General features: G+C 27.5%; 1 protein-coding gene across 1 annotated transcript; it reads right to left on the minus strand.

The window, feature by feature from the left end:
- Positions 1 to 9,578: 9,578 nt before the first annotated feature.
- LOC133783142 (auxin-responsive protein IAA33) lies at positions 9,579 to 11,960 on the minus strand. The gene is made up of 2 exons (XM_062222683.1): positions 11,177 to 11,960; positions 9,579 to 9,959 (listed from the first exon to the last, which is right to left on the minus strand). The coding sequence occupies exons 1-2, from the start codon at positions 11,686 to 11,688 to the stop codon at positions 9,863 to 9,865; spliced, it is 609 nt and encodes a 202-aa protein (XP_062078667.1). The 5' UTR covers positions 11,689 to 11,960; the 3' UTR covers positions 9,579 to 9,862.
- Between the last annotated feature and the right edge of the window lie 10,516 nt (positions 11,961 to 22,476).

Raw genomic sequence — 22,476 nt, forward strand, 5'->3', positions numbered from 1 at the left:
CTCTTCAATGAAGTCTCATTCAATTGTATCATATGCTTTCCTTATATCTAATTATTTATTTTATAATTAATAAATATTTATTAATTATATTAATATAAATTCAAATATTATAAAATATCATTAAATATTATAAATTCAAATGTTATAAAATATTATTATTATAATAATATATAACATATAATATTTAATCCTAATTTTTATAAAATTTTGCTAGAATAAATATTTAGTAATTATATTAATATAAATTCAAATATTATAAAATATTATTATAATAATATTTAATACAAAACTAGATATTTAATAATTATATTAATATAAATTCACATGTTATAAAATATTATTATTATAACAATGTATAATACATATAATAAATACATTATATATAAGTGTTGTTTGCGTATAAATAATATGACTGTGTAACTAAATAAGAAATTAGAATACCATTTATCTTATATCAATAATAAATAAATTTCTTTTCTAATTATTGATGTGTGATTTGAATATATCATGAATGTTTTGTACCTTAAATATGGTAGTTTGAGATTAAAAAATTATTGTATTATTTAAAAAAAAACAATAAACAATATTTTGGTTTAGTTTTTTTTAATATTTTTATGTCATTCTTTTATATATAATTTTATTTATTTATTTAAAATTTATATAGCAATCATAAAAAATTAATAAAAATAATTTATAATTTTTTACATAAAATTAAACAAATGTCCATTCCACGTTACTTGTACTTAGTACCTAGTACTTATATAAATATGTTATCAAAACACAACACACACACTAAAGTGGTTCATGTGATTCACAAGAGCAATAAACCTGGTGATGAAATATATAAAAAAACATTAATGGCATTTAATTTAATTAATATTACTCAAGTGTGATATAATTAGCACTAAGGGATTTTTGGTACTAATATAAAGTGGTCTCATGTGATTGTAATTGTAAGAAAAATTTGAATAGTTATATATTTGATTGTGTCAATATTTGTGTATGATACTTTTGAACATGAAATTTAACGTTCGGTTATATGAAAAGATATATGTCTTAGTGGTTCAAGCACGAGTTCATTTTGAACTAAGTGATATTTTAGTACACATGACGTAATTATAAAAAAATCATTTGATTCGAAATGGATTTGTCTTTGGACTAGATAGCAAAATATAAATTTTGTAAGACAAAGTTACTATTATACAAAATACTTCACTTCACTCTATTATGGTAGAAAGTGTAATCACATTTTGGAAAATGGTGGAAAGTGTGAGGCAATGCACCTCCACTTTCTCGGTGCGATTATGTCTTCTGACATTCCAAATTGTCACTATAGCACGGAACCGATAACTACTCTTTCCATGCAATCATCAAGCTGTCAGTAGTAGATAGGCATGCGTGCTATATGGTCAAGTCGTGATCCTCGCATCCTTGTTTTGTCTTTATTCCTCGGGTTATGACCTACTAATACCCATGTAGCTAGTCTCATTGAGGAATTCGGGGTCTAATTACTTAGGCAAATATCTTAGATGCAAGTTGCTGGCATAGGACCCGAGGAGTTCATCGGACTCCATTCTGATTGGATCACGAGTAGTGTTAGTTGTCTTCTCGAGAACCTAGACAACCACGCGACAGGCCACTCGTTGAGGTTCAAATCATTTATTCCAAAGGTGAGAAGTTTTGAAAAACAAGAGTGACACCAAGTTTTATGTGAAAGGTAATGTTAATTTAGTAACTTTGGTGATAATATTGTTCATATACGAATTACATGAAAAATGTTATTTTTGGAAAAAAGAAAAACCTTTGTAGTGTGTTATTTATGTGCTAATAATACTAATCAACACCTAATGATTTATACTCTAATCACATATATATTGTCACGATATAATATAAAATTTTACACATTTACATGGTTAATTAATGATAATAAATATTTTAATTAAGTTGAATAAGTAAATCAACATTTTTTTTTTATTTCGCTTGAGACATCATCACGAATTGAACAAATACAAAATATTTTTTGGTCGTTAAGATAGATTTAGGCATGTCAGAAAATTGCATTACAACACCCAATAACAATAAAACAAATAGATCGTAAAATTAGTGTCAAGAGAATTGAGAAAAAAAAGTGTAAATAAACATTAATTTATATATAGAAAACATGATAATTAATATGATTCAATTTGACTATAGAGTCATTCTCTTAATTATAATTATATTGATGACAAGTCACCAATAGCTGTCACAAGGTTTCTTGTGGAAGCCACATCATGAAAAACTAATAAAAATGTCCTTGTGATATTAACACTAATATTGGGCTTTATTTTTTTATATATTTTTTTTCTTGTTTTCGAAAAGAATTAATTTTCATTTTTTCTATTATTAATTCCAATATATTATGTTACTTGTTTTCCACAACGAATAATGAGTACATCAAAGGCGTGTTGTTCCACCTCTTCTTGCTTCCAAATTGATTGATCAAACTAGTACTCTATTACCAAATTTAATATTATCAATGAGTGGTATATATATATATATATGTATATATATATATATATGTATGTATGGATCTTTTTAGTGCTTAATCTATAATTGTATTTAGGTCAACTCCAATGGGACTGCAAAACATCAAATTGATCCTACACCATATATCACCCCAATGAGATTCTAAAAGGAACTGGAAAATTGTGTACATAAACAGTGCCACGACATTATTGATGTGGCACTGTTCACCACGACAATTTTTTTTTTTGGTTTTTGTGTTTTATATTAATATTTTTTATATATATAAATATGTGTATATTATTTAATTTGTGAGATAAAATAATATAATAATATAATGTGTACATTGTGGAGAATATAATAATGTTGAATATAATTTTTGGTGTAATTTTTAGTATTAGGGTTGGATTGGAAAAAAAATATGGTGTTAAAATTATCAAAATTTGATGTTGGTTTAAAATCTTAGGACCATAAAATTAAATAGACATACAGAGATATGGTAGACAAAGTTAAGTATATAATAAAATAATAATCTAATAATATAAATGTTGATATAATGGGTGTACAACTGAAATTAAATACAATGGTCCATATTGGTCCTCCTAATAAGGACCTCAACCCTATTTGCAATTAATATCATTTATTTATTATTTCTCTATTTTGTAATGAGCACCAAAAGAAAAGAAATGTCTCAAAGTCACATTTAAGTTAATGATGTTTGTGAAATACTTTATCCAATATGAGTGCCAAGAAAGACAGCATATATATACTAGGTGTAATAAACATCCAACACACATTTGTTTAGTTTTATTTAAAAATAATTATTGAATATATTTATTAAATTTTTATAATTGTTATATAAATTTTAAATAAATAAACAATATTATATATATACACAGGGCCAGCCCTGGGCATAGGCGGGCTAGGCCCGTGCCTAGGGCCCACCCCTACCCAGGACCCAAAAATATCATGTAATGAATTATTGGTTTGGAATGTATTTATATTACTAAATATTAGTTTAATTTTATTTAAAATTACATATACAAAATGGCCCATTTTTTTCAAATTTATTAAAACCGTCTTAGGCCCACTTTTTTTCAGGGCCGGCCCTGTATATACATATAAGAATGACATAAACATATTATTAAAATAAAAATAAAACTTAAACATTGTAATATTCATGATATTATTCAAATCACACACTTATAATTGGAGAAGAAACTTGTGTATTCTTGATAGAAGATAAATATTATTCTATTTTCGGATGTAGTTACACAATTATACTATTTGTACACACACGATACCAGTATATTTAATATGAATATATATTTAGTTAATTAAAAAAAACATATTTTCTTTATAAATATAAATAATAAAAAATTTAATAAAAAATAAAATGATGTATTATATATTATTATAATAATATTTTATGATATTTGAATTTATATTAATATAATTATTAAATATTTAGTGTTGTATTAAATATTATTATAGTAATGATATTTTATAATATTTAAATTTATATTAATATAATTAATAAATATCTATTTTCAATAACTTTAAATGATATATTCTATTAAATATTTGTAATATTCTGATAAGGTTAATAAAAAAAAAAGTTAAAACGTCTACATATTTTTTTTATATAAAAGATATATGTATATATGCAATAAAGTGACATATATATATTATGATATAAATATATAGAAGGCTCATTTCTTCTTTAGAAGTATAATACGTACGTTACATATATGTGTGAACAAAAGTCACTCTCATTAACCACCATTCCAAATCTAATTTATTATCAAGGAAAATAAATGGAGTGCTGAAAATAAAATAAAAAAAACCATCAAATTCTATATTTCATGATATTACTATTAAAAAAGAAAAAAAAAAGTATATGGTTAGGATGAAAGCACATACTAATTAAAAATAATAAAATTTTAATTAGAAAAAAATCAAGTTGTTTCAAATTATGTTTATTTTTAACATTTAAATAATAAATCAAATGATATTCAGTTTAAATATCAAAAGATAATTAAGAGGATATAATGTAAAAAAAAAAGTAAGGTCTTTTTTTTTTTTTTTTTTTTTTTTAATGTTAACAGTATTTGACATGTTTATTTTATTCCCTTTCTGTTGGAATCTATTATTTGTTCAATGATAATTAGTTTTATTTAAATCCATATGTCTATATAGAGACCTGTGTTGTAACAAAATATTGGCAATATTATTAAATTTTTTTTTTTTTTAACATAAATAGCTCTATATACTAGATCCAAACAATATGCAATACACATGTACTTAATTTTATTTATAAAATTTATTAATTATTTTTATTAAATTTATATTGTTATCATATAAATTTCAGTATATGCCTTAACTAACATCACCTAGAAAGGTCCATAACTATATACATATACATATTTATAAATATATATTATTAATAGAATTAATTAATTAAGGGGTCCAAAACCAAACAGTACAATTAGTACTTTTCCCAATAATGGCAGCTTATAATAAATTATTTATTCTATTTTGTAAACGAAATAAAGATGAGAAAGTTTCATTGTCCAAAATATAGGGAAAGCTAATTAGAACTAGTGGTTTTTGATCTTTTAAAATTGATTCAAATTCCTTTTTTTATTTATTTTTTCATTAAAGCCTAGCTAGGGTATATTTATTTTTTTAGTGCTAACGAAAATTATTAATCTTTAAAAAAACTACTGACATAAAAAAAACTCATTTCAAATAATGCGTGTTAAATGCATGATATAAAATTATTGTACATATGTATATTAAAAAGAAATAGTTATAGCTAGATAATTAGTTATACTAACTAGTATACCTTAAAGTCTACATCTAGTTTTTTTTAAAATACACCTAATTTATTTAAACTCAAGAGTTTTTAACAATTACGTCTTCATGGAGATTGTATTTTAAAAAAAATTAAAGATTACATTGGAAATAAATTATATTATTGTTAATTTTAAATATAAAATTGTCATAAGTATTAATTTTTTTGGAAGGAGAATACTTTCATTAATGAAAATCAACTATTACAGGAAAACTAAGAAATCGATGATAAGATTCAATCCAAACGAACTTTCTTATAGAGCTAGTAACAGAAGTTGTCAATGCATGAGCCACACCATTCGCAGAGCGCGAAATAACACTACAACATCTAATAACTGAATCTCATTAAACTTTGAGATACAAGTTACCACAACAATAGAGTCACTCTCATCTATCTAAAAACCCAGGCGAGACGCCACCTGTAAGCCATAACGAATAGCTAGTAACTCAGCCACATCAACAAAAAAATTATTAATTATTTTTCTAAAATTACCAAATTAATCAATTGTTGAAAAAAGATCTACCACTTGTTGAATAAAGATCTACCACTCAACATTTATATAACCTTAATAGATAAATATTGATTTTAAATAAAGAAAGATTTCATTTAATATATTTTTTTTCTTGGCTAAAATTGAAATATTTTAAAAATATTAGTTTAATATATAGGTGGATGTAACGAAATGGATCAAAGTTGTGAATCCAGCAAACAAGCAGGTTCAATTCCCGTCATTCGACCATAACCATTGAATTTTTTTTATAAGTCTTTAACTCAATTGTCAATATACATAATAAAATAGAGCATTGATATTAGACACATTAATGTGTCCAACACCATATGAGGTGGTGCTTTATATAAGTAGTTAGTAGTTTCTTATTTTACTTATTAAATTGAAATATGTGAGATCTAATATTGAATTGTACCAATAACAGTATATGTCATCATCATGTGATGTTGGGCACCATTGGTGTCGTTTAGCTATAAATATATATAATTGAGTTAGTCATATAGTAGCTATCTTGGATGGACTAGTTTTACATCCAAAATAAATTTCAAATACCATATCTTTGAGAGATTTTCTAAGATTAGAGAAGTCATTTTTATACATATTACCATGAAAACGTTACTAATAACTTAGACATAATTTCAACAATATCATTAATGCAAGAAACTATCATATCATGAAAACCAATCCAAAGAAAATTATATATGTAAAAAAATATTGAGTATCTATGTTATTAGAAAGTACAATTATTGCAAAGTATAGATCGTTTTGAAAAGTTAATTTTTTTAATGGAATATCTATATGCAATTTTAAAAATATATAATAAATAGTCAAAAATTCAAGTGCGCTATCATCACCACACTACTACTACACTCCTATATATTTGACCATGTAAATATATTGTTTTTGTAAATATTTTTTAACCTTTGCCTTTCCACTACGTAATTTATAATTATAATTCTATTTAAATTTTTTGTCCATGTTTTATGTATATTATTCTATTCTTATTTTTAATGGAGATGTAATTCGAATAAATTTCAATTAGTTGTAGCTTCTAAATTTTATTAATGGCCAAAGAAAAAAAAGCATGGTGATTTACATATCTAAAAATGGGAAGTGTTACACCCAAAATTCGAGAATGAAAATTTTGATCTCAAAGTCAGGCTCGTAAAGTGTAAGCTCGGAATAAGCATGTTCGTTATAATCAGCTTTAATGAAAATATCAAGAATAGTCTCGCTGAGCAGTAAGTGCGACAACATCGGAATTGACGAACTCGAAAACTATATGGTCTTGGAGGTGTTCCGATATTATAAGTCAAGCTCAAAGCTACAATGATAAATGGTTCAACACTTGTATAAATCTTCCGATTTATTTTCTACCATCAAACAAAACGGTTCGAGCTCGAGGATTGTGAGCTCGAAAATGATGATCTCGACAACATTATTTGTGGAGAACATAGGCGAATCGAGATATCGAGCTCGTGATGGGTGACCAGTCTCGATGGCATATGAGTCTAGTGTTCAAGCTCGTAAACCGTGTGTGAACATGTTTATTGTTATAAAATCCATATGTTTAAAGGATCAGATGTAATCTGTTATTAAATCTCAAATATAATGGGATTTATACGCATACATAATAACCATACGCGTTTATTTGCATTAATTTAATTTATTTGTATTATAACTCTCCGAAATCTGTGGGGAGGTATTCAGTAAACCACTCTATAAATAGAGTAGGACAATTCAGTTGTAAGGGGTGAGAAATTTGTATTGGGAAGACTCTGCATAATTGTTTCCAGAAAGCTTTGAGAGAATTCCAAAAAGTGAATAATACAGACTCGGGGACTAGGCAGATTTAATTGTTGAACTACGTAAAAAATTGTGTCTATATTGTTTGTTTCCACTGGTATTTTTGTTTAATTGCTCTTCATTTCCAAGTTGACGAAAAACAACGTCAACAGAAAGGTACTCATATGTATATAATATATATTATATAATTATCAATGAAAAAATGAAAAATAATTAGTTTCAACTAAATATAAATTCAATAATATTCATATATAGAGACTACCCCGTTTTTCTTTTGAAGTTGAAGAAACTATAATAACACTATAAAAATATTTGTTTTAGAAAAAAAAAAAATAACCATATATACATGTTATAAATTAGGGAATATACTTATTTGGTACCCTATGTTTTTGCAAAATATCATTTTGGTACTCTCTGTTTTCAATAATGCTCATATGGTACCCTGTATTTTAAAATCATACATATTTGGTACCCTAAACTCAGATTTGATAGATAAAATTTTGTCAATATGATCAAACTGCCATCAGTTATATGTAATTATGTAATTAAATTTAAATTTGTAACTTACATAATTGACAGCAGTTTGATTAAATTGACAAAATTTTATCTATTAAATCTAAGTTTAAGGTACCAAATATGTACGATTTTAAAATATAGGGTACCATATGAGCATTATTGAAAACAGAGGGTACCAAATGATACTTTGCAAAAACATAGGATACCAAATGAGTATATTTCTTATAAATTATATCTTGAACATGACTATAAATATGAAAATAAATAAATAAGGCACATTTGCGTCATGTAGTAGTATTTTTTTTAAATGTCTTTTTGTAAAATATTATTTTATATATAAAAGATATATATTTTTTTGGATAAAGTGTTGGTGTCGATATAATGAGTTATTAAGATTGATTTAACTGATAAAGGTTTAAATTAAAACCAAGGGTAGTTATACTTTTAATAATTTTGTCATATTTGTTATTAAGTTTGACATGATTTATTAACTATAATGGAAAATGACAATAAATTTTAGTAGTTCTGCATGTAGGAAAATTATGTGTACATAATTAAATTTTAGGAACACGATGGAAGACACTAATTATTTGATACTAATTTTCGTATAATATACAGAACTATATATACTATCTGTAAAATTTTAGTATGATAAATATAGTAGTTATTTTTCAATGATAAAATGCTTATTTTGTTTTTTACAATAACTCAACTGGTTATTCAATTGATATTATAATATATATATATATATATTAATCCATATTAGGGTTATGAGATTCTTGAGATCAGATAATTAAAGGAAAAATATTATTTTGGTTCTATATTTTTCCTAAATATGTGATCGGCCCTGTATTTTGTTAAATGATAATTCAGATCACGTGTTTTACAAAATAGATCAAAATAGTACCTTATCTCAATTTTGGTCAAAAAAATTTCAAATATAATCTCTCATTCTCAACTCCTCAATCACTTTCTCTACTTCTCTAAACTCATCACATCGCTGACGACTTGAGAATTGATCTGATTATTGAAAATATTTGGACCAAAATCAAGTCTAGGGTACCATTTTGATTCATCTTGTAAAAGAGATTGTTCGAATTGTCATTTAACAAAACACAGAGATCGATCGCGTATTTGGGAAAAATATAAAGGCCAAAATTATATTTTCTTATAATTAAATTACATGGTTTTCTAGAAATAACAAAGAGTATTGAACTAGAAAAAATATACATTAATTTCTCAAAAAAAAAAAAGAATGAAAAATTATATATTAAGAACAATAAGGCATATTTTGTACACATTGATTTAATTAACAATACAATATATATATATATATAAATATAATATCAAAATGAATTAGAGGTATGGAAATTAATTAAGGAGTACAAATATATAATTAATTGGTTTAAATTAGGACTCTTTCTAGAGAGCTAGGTAGCTTAATTAATTTTGAGTACAAATATTCCAATATTGAAATTAATAATAATTAATCAGCTCCCAAATAATTTCCAATAACCATAGTCAAGTTTTCTCATGTTTACAACTAAGTTTGTAATAGGTATATGTAGTTAAGAAGTTATTACTTGACTTTCCTTGCCAAAATTATCCACATAATATAATTAATATAGCAATATACTAATCAACATTAATTATGAGTTTAATTAATTAATTAATTAATCCCTAGAGCTACTCCTCTTCTCTTCTCTTCTCTTGGTTGAATTTGACTTTGCTGGCAGTATCCGGATTCTCTTTGCTACGCGTACAAAATCCCTGTCACACGCATGCACGCACTAATATTATATACATACATACACACACATATATATAGAGAGAGAGATCTAGAGAGAGAAAGATATCTACATACACTACAATATAGAAAGGTCAAACAAAATTATTACAAGAGACTTCACATATCTTTGCATATACATACAAGAAATATATATATATCTTTGCATATACATACAAGAAATATATATATATATAGATATAGAGAAGAGCTGAGATTAGTGATCATGATTGAATATATATAAAAAAAAAAAAAAAGAGCAAACAATATTACAATATTTTAGGAAATGGATATTGGAAAATTTTACAATGAAGGCATGTGTTTTGTCTTTTGTCTTCACCGGCACGGGGGATTATGTTTTAAGTGTGTGAATAAATAATAATAATTTTTTTATACGACGGTGTACAATGTAGTTATAGTAAGTATCCTATTAATCTTTAAGAAATTCTGAATAATTTATGGTACCGAAAAAGATTTCAAATTAATTTGATTCACACGAATATAAAACAGGCTTAATAACAATATATTTTCATGTTTTCAGTATATGGTTAGATTACAATTAAAGCTTTTTTTATATAACGGTGTATAACGTAGTTATTTAGAATCCTTACAAATTTTTGGTAATTTCTAAATAATTTACAGGGTTGAAAATCAGAAATAAGTTACTTTGAAACTTGTTTTATAAGGGTGTGAAACACGTTATTTTGAAGATTTTTTTGGGTATCGTAAATTATTTAAAAAATTTTAAAAATTGATGAAGATCCTAAAAAAACTATAATGTACACCGTCATTGAAAAAAAATTGCGATACGAGCGAAAGTCTCCACTGGAGTTCTCCCCTATACACAGCAAAGACTTTCAAGTGGTTTTAATCAGAAACATAGCTTTTGATTTGGCTATATCCTTCATCAAAAGGAAAATTAATTAAAGATAAAAGAAAGGAAAATTAATTGAAGATAAAAAAAGGGAAAATTCAAATTCAAATTCAAATTCAAATTAGATCTTGATCTCTCTTATTTTGATTCTAATAAAATAACCTATAATTAAGTTTATTTGTCATCAAAACCATTTAGATTAATAAATAATATATATAATTATAATAACCCAAAGTACATACATATATATAAGGGGAAAATGTCTGTGTGTATGTATATATATATATGTATATAATTAATGAAGTATATATATATATATATACTTACTTCCAATTAAGATCACCGGCAAGAAGAAGATCATTCTCCATATCTTCATAAGCAATTAGATGACCAGGGACAGCATTGGAGAGATCAAGATCTTTATCATCATTCTCACCGCCACAGCCGCCGCCACCTCCGCCGCCGTCGCCGAACATTTGGCGGATGGCCTTGGCAAGGCTTTGGTAGCTTGAATGTTTATGGAGGCTAATGCGGTGGCAGATGGAACGGCCTTCAAGAACCACCGTCACAGCCGGCACCACCGCCGCCGAGACCAGATCGTCATGGCGATGACCCAGCAGCTGCCCCGCCGCCGGAAAGCCCGTACTGCCTTGGAGATAGCAATTAATTTTATTACTGTTATGGTTAGGGTTAGCAGTAGTAGTTATTCCGGTGAAGGAAAGTCCACCGGAAGAAGGGGGAGTTGCACCATTATTAACCATTAACTGTTGTTGCCATCTCCTTTTCAATGAGTACTGATCTTGCCTCATCATCTGGGAATGATCAAAGCTACTATTCATCTTTTCCTTCTTCTTCTTCTTCCTCTCTATATATATATATATGTATATGTATATATATATATATATATATATATGGATAAGAAGCTTGATGATGAAAAGTTTGGATGAGTTAAAATGGTGGGATTTGGCCAAAAGGAAAGAATACAAAATTAGAGGTCTCTCTCCCAAGGCAGTACAGTATATATAGAGAAGAGAGAGAGTGAGAGAGAGAAGTATAAGTGTTTGAGATGGATGTGAGTATATATATATAGACTAGTATAGCTAGTGTTTGGTTAAGTGTGTGTATATATATATATATAATTATATATAAATATAAAAAAAAAAAGAGAGAGAAAAATGGAGAAGAGAGAGATCGAGCACAAATGTCGGGCGGGGTCAGGTAGGTGTGTATGAGTATGTGTTGTGTGTATTAGGAGAAATGCTCTTTTATTTTTCAAAGCCATTAAATGACCTTTTCCCTACGTACTTTAATTACCCACTTTACTTAAACACTCTAATATATATAGGTAGGGTATTTCGGTACCAATTTTATTAGGTTAATCTACATTTCAATTATTTAAGATATTTTTTAATTTTTTAAAATAATTCGATTAGTTTTACCGTGACATAAAATAAGATTGTTGTACGTGTGTTTAATTTTTTGTATACATTTGTAAAATTCAACTATTTGAATATTTTTTTTAGTATTATAAATTATTCGAAATTTATTAAAAATTTGTAAGAAGTCTTAAATGACTACAAATATACACATCATAAAAAAAAATTGAAAAAAATTATTTAACACCTTTGGATGCACCAAAATGGTGCCCATATATATATATATATTAGTAATTATGTACATTAAATCTGGAGCCAAGTATTTTTACACAAATTTTTATATTTAGATCTGATGTCTTTTGAAATAATTTTTTTAAAATAAAGAACTATTTTCTTACTTCGTTGCTTTATATAAATATAAATATTGACGCTAAAAGTCTTATTCCGCGCATTTGTGCCGGTGTTCAAAACTTACTATAATGTGGTAGGGTTTTTTTTTGTCTTTGACTTAGGTCATTTTTTCAAGGTTGTTTTTAATGTGGTTTAGATAAGTGTTAATTTCTACATATATGTATTTTATCATTTGTAATAAAATTACGGCAGCTTAATTCAACAATATCTTTAATTAATTAACTTCTCTATAAATAAAGATTAAAAAAAAAACATTGAGTAATTTCTTCTAACTAATAAACCGCATTCATATTATGTTTTTGATGACTTAATTGTATATCTAAAAACATGTGTTATGTTAGCAAAGTTAACTCACTCATGTTTCCATCAAAACAAACACATCATGTGTGTGGACACATAGAGAGTAGGGCTGCTAAAAAAATTGCTAATTCAAATCGTCCACACATCAATCCAACCGCACACCACCACACGATTTTAAACCCTTTGTAATGCGGTGTGAATTGTACTTTTCGCAAGCTACGCGGTGCAAATTGAATTGCAGTTTATGATTTTGAAATTGCGATTCAAATTGCACCGCATCTTAATAATGAATATATTAATTTTTATTTATTTTAATTTTCAAATTTTAATTTGTGCTTTAATTTACTCATGTTGTTTACACTTATATTGTATTGTTAAAATTTGAAATATTAGTTGTATTATTCAGTTAAGAGTTAAACTATTTATGTTTAACTCAATGATTAATTATAAAAGTGTGCAGTTTGAGATCATATGCACCTCAATTTGAGCCATACTTTTTTTTGTTATGACTAATAATCTAATCCAGACTAAGCTAGCTTTTATATTTGGGTCCAATTCAATCGTACTATATACTTGTAAATCAATCTAATCTAATTAAATGCTGATTAAATTGATTATTTTCAACAGTTTTTTTTTTTATATGTTATATTATTTAATAATATTAATAATTTATCAATAAACTTCATACTTTTATTAATAAATCAATCAAATATTAAAATAAAATATCCATTTTAAATTTGATTAAACAAACCTAAATTTCATAATAAGTCATAAGCTATAAACAATAACAATATTAACAAGCTCCAAAACTTATAAATAACTCATAAGCCATAAATAACAAAGCATTATATTTTCATTTCAAATGTTGCTTTTTTTCTAAAATTAATAAATATATAAAAATAAATGTGGATTAAATTGGATTGGGCTGTTATTTTTCTTATTGAAATAAAGTGTATATCCGATCAACACATATAAAGATTGAATTGGATTGAATCATAATTCAAATTATATTTGGATTGGATAAATTTTGAACCACCGAGGTATATATGATCTTCTGTATAAAAAATATGTAGATAAGGGAAATTCTTGGTTTTAACGGTTTGTTTTGTTAATTTTAACAGAATATTATAAATATTTAACAGAATATACCTTTAAAACTAACTTAAAAATAGATATTTATATCAACAATTTCTACATATATGACATCTAAACAAAATGTTGATATAGATATATATTTACATGGCTACATGACATATGTTTAAAATATAATAATATTTAAAAAGAAATTAATAATAAAAATAAAATAAGAATAGAAAAAGTCATAGTGTAGATAGTAGTATGTATACATCAACTATTTTTAATTTCTAATGTATCTCGCAATGTTTTTTATTGAATTTGATGAAGAAAAAGAATTACAATCACTTGATAAAAAACAAACTATAACACAAATTTATAAGATAAAAAAAATGATACGTATGTCTTTATTATTTTTAAATAAATATTATTTAATTATTTAAATTATCATAAAATATCTTTAAAATATCCTATATATTTTAATTAATTAATTTTTGTTTAAGTTTATATTTGTTATAGTTTTTAAATTTGGCAGTGACAACAAAAGATTCTATATTATATGTTTAATATAATATTAAGTTTAAGTTTAATTAAATTTTATTTAAGTTAAAAAAATAAAATGTATGATTAATTATTTTTTAAATAATTATCATTGTAAAATATCTTAAAATATCCTATTTGAATTTTTTTAATTATTTATTTATTTAAGTTTAAGTCATATTTACAATCTACGATTAAATATAAAAAAATCTAATTAAAGTTAGCAAAAAATAAAAATAAAAATCATTAAAATTAAGAATTTTTCTTATCTACACATTTTTTATACAGAAGAGATATTACCTCAAATCATGAAGAGTTAAATTAATTAGAATAATAATTATGAAAACTAAAATATCGTGGCTGGCTGCGTCCAAAATATCATAAAGAGAGAGGCTAGGGTAGGACAAGCAATGCAAGTGGGTTTTAATATATATAACTGTAGATATAGCTAGAGTGGGGTATGTTTGCTTGTGATTGCAAAAGATGATACCTTATAACTATTTAATGTCTAATTTAATTATGTTATGTTATCTTATCTTTTTTCTCACTTTTAATATTTTATTATATATATATTTCGTGTACAATTTATTTACCTCATAACATATAATATAATATTGTTTTACAATATATTTTTATTTTGGGTGCATGTGTGCATATTGCGTAAGGTAGGTATTGTCATGGAAAAAATAATAATTATTTAAAAAAAATGTGACATTACGGGGGATGATGGATGATGATATAAAATGCGTGAGGAAAAAGCAAAGTATTAATTTATATAATATTTATGTATATGTTTATGTATAATCTAAATTAAAGTACGTAATATATAGTTAGTTATATATATAATAAAAGAGCCTTGTAAATTGGAGCAGTGCATGGGGCTGTGGTGACGACCGCGTTGCGGTCGCCGAACGGCTCGGTAGTTTGACTGTGAGATGGTCGGAAGGGCACGTACGATACGACGTCGTTTTCTCCAATAAAATACAAACAATTACTATACTCCATCTTCCACATGCATATACATATACATATACTCCCTAACCGTATATATATATACATATAATAAATATCACCAATGTATAATTAAGTACAATTTTGTCCCTACCATGAGACCATATACAAATAAAATTGTGTCACTGTCATTCATTTTCGTATGTATATTAGTATATACATAAATCATTGTGTGTTAGGGATGGAGACTTTGGATAATGTTCTGATTTTATTAAAAAAAATAGAATTTATTTATCTCTTATTCCAGGTACAATTTTAGTGCATGTTTTCCATATTGATTATAGACTAGTTAAATTTGCATTTACGACTGAGTTAATCTGATAGATTATATCATGACGTGTATTTTGACTAATGTATTTAATAATTTTTATCAATGAGAGGGTCATTTTGTAAAAAAAAAAGGGTCTTTATATATAATAAATGATTTCGTTTTATGTTAATATGAATATTGTTTTTTTTATGTTAAATATACATGTACTAATTTACGTTTGTTTAGAGATTTATAATAGATTGCCAAAAAGCTGTTGAAATGTTATATTTTTATAACAGTGTTATAAAAAGTGTGCCAAATTTGACAGAAAATAACATGAGCTAAATTTAGCATATCAATAAATGCTATTTTTTTATTTATTATATTGTCACTAATTATTATAATTGAGTAGTTGATAATTAATGACTTACCATATATCATTTTTTATTTATTTATTTTACTGCAAAATTTTTTGGAGAACATAATTTGGATAATAAAAAAAATTAATTTTTGTATGTTCTCAATGAATATTAAAAGAATTATTGAATTTTTTGTGTTAATTTGCATCTTGTTCCTAATATAGCATTAACTCATTTTTGTGCTAAATTTAGCATAATATTTACGAAAAAAAATCACTGGTCCCCAAATTTCCTGTCTCCTCCATGTCCCACCAATTATTTAAAGACACCTCATTTATTTATTTAATATATATTTAAATTATTTACAACTTTTTTTTTCCCAACTATACATAAATATGGTGTCTTAAAATAATTTGTGGGACATGAAGGGGACAGAAAATTGGAGACATGTGATTTTTTTTCAATATTTACATCTTGCATTAGAGATGGTCTTAGTACAAAATTTTTCATTTTATGCATGACAAGATAATATGCTTTCAATAAAGAAATTTTATGTGAAATGTACTGACCCAACACATATCACTACTATAATTAATTGCCAAATAATGAAAATTATAAGAAGCATTTATGTTAGAAACTCTTATAAATAAGTATTTTTAAGATATTGCAAAAAACTAGCAGTTGTTAAATTATTTTCAGAACTGAATTATTGTAAGAATTTGAAGAGAAAGGGTTGGTTTGCTTTTTATGTCCTTGCATGCATTAACTTATATTTATTTATCGATCCTGTTAAGGCCCGAAACAAGAGAAAAAAAAAAGGAAAAGGAGGAGAGATTAATTACGGGAAATTTAAGGCAGGGTTTTAATGTCTAAAAATAGATAATTAAATAAATAACGAAAGGTTTGAGAGAGTTAATTGTATTCTCTCATTTGTTTTAATAGTACATAAATCATAAAATTCCAACTACTCTTTACAACTTTTACTTTTATTATGAATTCGATCCATTATATTATAGTTAACTAATGGGTAAATAATCATTTAGTATTATGCGTTTTATCGAAGTACAGACTTAGTGATCTATGTTTTTAATAATGTTTATCAAGTAACTTGTAATTTAAATGAGAATTTCACAAAAATACTTAAGCTTTAAAAAAAATACTAAAAATATGAATTCTGGAAAAAAATTACAAAATTACGGAGAGGCAAAATTGTAAATACAGAGTTTTTTTTTTTTTTTTTTGTAAGCAAAGTTTACAAATTTGCAACAATATAATTTTTTTGTAACCAAAGTTTACAAACTTGTAACTAAAGATTACAAAATCGTAACAAATTTGTAACAATATGTTACAATTTTGTAAACAATATTTATAGACTAAATAGAAAATTGTAACATACAGTTACAAAATTATTATCCGTATTTTTTATTTTTTTGTAAAATTCAGTATTTTTCATTTTTTTTTAAAAATTTACAGTGCTATGTATAAATTTTTCAATTTAAAATTGTACATATTTGATATCTTGGACTCAAATTTGATCAATAAAAGTTTATCATCAACATGACCGAACCATCTTCAATTATATGTAATTAAGTAATTAAATTTGAATTTAAAACTCATATAATTGAGAATAGTTTGGTCATATTGATCAAATTTGAGTACAATGTACGATTTTAAATTACAAAGTACCAAATGAACATTATTGAAAACATAAGGTACCAAGTCTGTATTTCGATAAAATACATACCATATGAGTGTTTACCTTAACTAATTTTCTAATAACATTATTATAGTAAAAAAATATCAATAAAACATTATAAACAAATTCAAAATAGCCAACCCATAAATTAAGAAATCAAAGTGTAACAACTTTCCATACATTTATATTAAATTTTTTTTCAGGCATGAGAGAATACTTATGGGTGCTTAAGATACAAGTAAAGGGTACAATTTAATAAGAATTAAGAACACAATTTTATGATGTTTTTGGGACACTGCAATTTAAATGCGGGCAGTAACTAATGTTAAAAAAATACTAATAAATATCTGCATTTTCATTTTTTGAGATGACACACTTACATCCATGTCGGATCTCATTTTAATTATTATTAAAATGCCTCCATTTAATAAATGTAATTTTTTTTTTATTTTGTCGGGAAAATAAATGTAAATTAGCCCAATTGAAAATTCATGATGTTTTCATCAATACCATACCATACAATGGTCCTTAGAGATACATTATATAAATATATATATATATATATATATAGTAAGCTGCCTAAAGTGATTATTGCATAATGAATATATATTTACAGCTCAGACTTTGTCCTACGTCGATCAAATGTGGCAACCTAGGTGAAAAAGATACAAAAATTTCCAAGTTGAGTTCACTAATAATGTGAAAATAACTTTTACATTTTTTGCTTTATTATCGAATGATAACCTACTTAGTTCGTAATTAGAAACCAACATAATAAGAATAAAACAAAACTCTTGTTTGCGTTTTTTTTACACCTATTATGTTGATCTTCAATCAACATGAAAAATTTAACCTAAGTATGGATAAAACTGACATGATAAACTGATGACATTTGTTCTTAACTAATATAATAACTTTATGATGAAATTCTGAAAAAATGGTGGTGAATGTTTTTTGACAACTTTCAAATATGAGAGTGTCTCTACTTTTTGTTTCATTTGTGATTTGATCGGACATTCAGAGCGATTTTGTGAAAGAATTTTTGATACTCCAATTAACCAAGTTGTGAAACCATATGGTGTTTGGATGAGAGTTCAATCGAAGTGACAACAACATGTGATAGGATACAAGCAGTTATGATCAAGAAGGGGAGAGCTTGGTCAATTTTCCAATGGCTGTAGCAGTAGAAGTGGTGGTGTTGAGGGTAGTATGAGTGGGGATGAGTTTATTACAAATATGACAACTAATCGCGTCCCTGTAAACATGGAGGAAAGCGTGAAGGTTGGGCTGGTAATGAAGTAAGGAGTCGAGAATCGTGGGTAGTTTAATGGAGAAGATCGTGAGAAAAGGAACGTCAATGGGAGGGGAAAAAGTGGGAAAGGAAATTCAAACTTAGAGTGGGGCCTTAGTTGCTACTGACCCAAATAAGAGAAGAACTTATGAGGAAATGGCTTTTGGGCCTACGGAAAGGAAGAATGTGTTAATGGGCCACAAAAGTGTTAGGCTATCAAAAAATGGCATGAAAGTGTTAGGCTATCAAAAAATGGTTTGGAGGCGAGTCCTATTGTTCAAGCCCACCAGTACTTATGAGTATACTAAGCTGGAATTGTCGTGCGCTTGGGAACCCATGAGATGTTCAATTCCTACAGGATCTAGTTATCCAAAAGAGACCCAATTTTATTTTTCTTTGTGAAACTTTAAGCAAAAAGGAAGGGTTGGAAAGGGTTTGACAGATTATGGGGTTTGATGGTATGTTCTTGGTCGACTCCCAGGGGAGGAATGGTGGTATCTCACTACTGTGGCGTGTTCAAGGGAAATTTAGTGTGATAACCTACTCGAAAAACCATATAAATGTGAGGATTCAGGCGGTTGGTATGGTAGAATGGCGTCTAACAGGTTTATATGGGGAGCCGAATAGAGCACTAAGAAGAAATACTTGGAACTTGATTAGAAGTCTTGCTAATTCTTCTCAACTACCTAGGTGTATTATTGGAGACCTCAATAATTTGGTGAGTCAAGTAGATAAAATGGGAGGAAATCCATATCCCAATTGGTTGTTACAAGGATTTCAAGAGGTGCTTTCGAATTGTGAGCTTTTGGACTTGGAGCTTACAAGATACCAATTTACTTGGGAAAAGGGACGAGGTACTTGGGAAAATTGACAAAGCATTAGCTTCACAAAGTTGGTTAGATTATTTTTTATCTGCTAAGTTGTATAATTTATAACTTTCCTCTTTTAATCACTGTCCAATACTATTGGACCCCAATTTTAAGCATTTCCACCATTCTATATAGATAAATTAGATTTGAGAACGCTCGGCTTAGAGCACCAATGTGTTTTTAGGTTGTCAGAGATAGTCGGAAGGTGTGTGAATCTTTGGATGTTCAAAGTAAAGTTAGGTACTGTAGGGAAGAACTTGCGGCATGGGGTGCCGAGTACATAGGGAATTTTAAAGAAGTGATTAGTCATTGTAAATAGGAGGTTAGATGCTCAAGATGTTGAGGGATGAGGAAGGAATTCAGAGGTATATGGAAGGGCAGAAGAAATTGTATGAAGTGATAACTTAACGAGAAGTGTTTTGGAGGCAGAGGTCCAAACAACTATGGTTGCAAGCAGGTGATTAGAATAGCAAGCTTTATCATGCTTCATCTACTACTAGAAGACATAATAATCAGATTTTGAGCTTGCAAGGGAGGGATGGACAATGGGTAGATAGGGATAATGGACTAGTAGAGGTTATGACTGATTATTTTGAGGATCTGATTTCAGATTCAGCAACGAATTGAGGGGAGGTCATTGAAGGTATTCAACCTACTATAACGCACGAGGAGAATATGGAGTTACTTAAGGTGGTAACTGAGCAAAAGGTAATAGATGATCTCATCTAAATGAATCCTGATAAGTCACCGGGCCCAGATGATATGACTCCCAGGTTCTATTAATAGTGTTGGGGAATTGTTGGGAAAGATGTTGTTGATCAGGTTTGTAACTTCTTCATTGTATATTATCTTCTTGAATGATTAAATGATATGAATGTTGTGTTGATTCCTAAAAAGAAACATTTGGTGAATACGGGGGATTTAAGGCCTATTTTTGTATGTAATGTACTATATAAAATGATTTCTACGGTTGTTGCTAATTTAATGAAAGCGGTTCTCTGACATGCTGTTTCTGACACTCAGATTGCATTTATACAAGTTGACTCTCACATGGTTTCTTTAGAAGTTTTATATTATCTGAAGAGGAAGAGGAAAGGGAAATAAGGGTATATGGCTTTGAAGTTGGACATGAGCAAGACCTATGATCGTATAAAATGTATGTACCTATAAGCGGTGTTGAGTAGAATAGGGTTTGTCAGTAGGTGGATTTATTTGGTTATGTGTTGTGTCTCTTCAGTAAAGTATAGGGTGGTGCATGGAGGAAAAGAGATGGGTCATATTTCTCCGACAAGGGGAATTAGACAAGGGGACCCACTCTCACATTATCTTTTTATTATTTGTGCAAAAGGCTTCTCCTCTCTTATTCGAAAGTATGAAATGAATGGCAAGTTGAGAGGATGTAGAGTGTCAAGAGGAGCTCCAGTGGTACCTCATGCATATGCTATTTGCAGATGATAGTTATCTTTACTTCAAAGCTACTAATGTGTTAGCCCTCTTAAGGATTTTTGAGTAAGCATCGAGTCAGAAGATTAACCTTGCAAAGTTTTCAATATTTTTTAGGTCTAACACAACTCAAAGTATTTGAAGTTAGGTGTGTGGTTTGATGGGTATTAATGAAGCACGTGACATAAGCTTGTACATGTAGCTGCCAAGCACAATGGGTCGAAATAAGCAATCCATTATGGGATATCTGAAGGAGCTTTTTCAGAAAATAGTGCTTAGTTGGGAAGAAAGGTTCCTGTCTAAAGCAGGGAATAAATTTTTATTAAAGACTATGGTGCAAGCGCTCCCGAACTTTGGAATTAGTGTATTCTTGTTACCGTTGGAAATGTGTAAGGACATGGAAATGTTGATGACTAAGTATTGGTGGAAGTCGACCTCTGGTCAATGGTGTGGGATAAGCTGGATGGGATGGCAGATGATGTATCGGCATAAGTCTAGTAAAGGTATGGGCTTTCGCAATCTTAGAGACTTTGACGTTTCCCTCCTTGGAAAACAGGGATGGCAATTACTGCTTAGAGAAGATTCTTTGGTTGCTAAGGTGTTTAAAGATCATTACTACCCCAAGGGTTTCTTCTTAGATGCAGAGTTGGGAACAAACCCAAGTTTCATTAGGCATAGTGTGTGGGAAGCTCAAAATTTGGTCAAAACAAGGGCGAGAAGAAGTATTGGGACTAGTGTGGAAGTAAATATTCTACATGAGCCTTGGTTACCTGATGAACACAATCCTTATGTGGTTTCATATCATCTATCTCTTGAAGGAAGGAAGGTTAGAAGCATAATGGAGGTTGATGGGCGGGTTTAGGATATGGATGTGGTGAATGACCTTTTCCTTGAGAAGGATAGGGACCTTATTTTAAGTATCCAGCTAAGCTCTACTGCAGTTAATGATCATTGGTCCTGGAAAAAGGAGAAAACGGGTTTTTATACTATGAAGAGTGCGTATAACT

Source organism: Humulus lupulus, chromosome 6, assembly GCF_963169125.1.
Source record: "Humulus lupulus chromosome 6, drHumLupu1.1, whole genome shotgun sequence".
In the NCBI taxonomy this organism is placed as follows: Eukaryota; Viridiplantae; Streptophyta; class Magnoliopsida; order Rosales; family Cannabaceae; genus Humulus; species Humulus lupulus.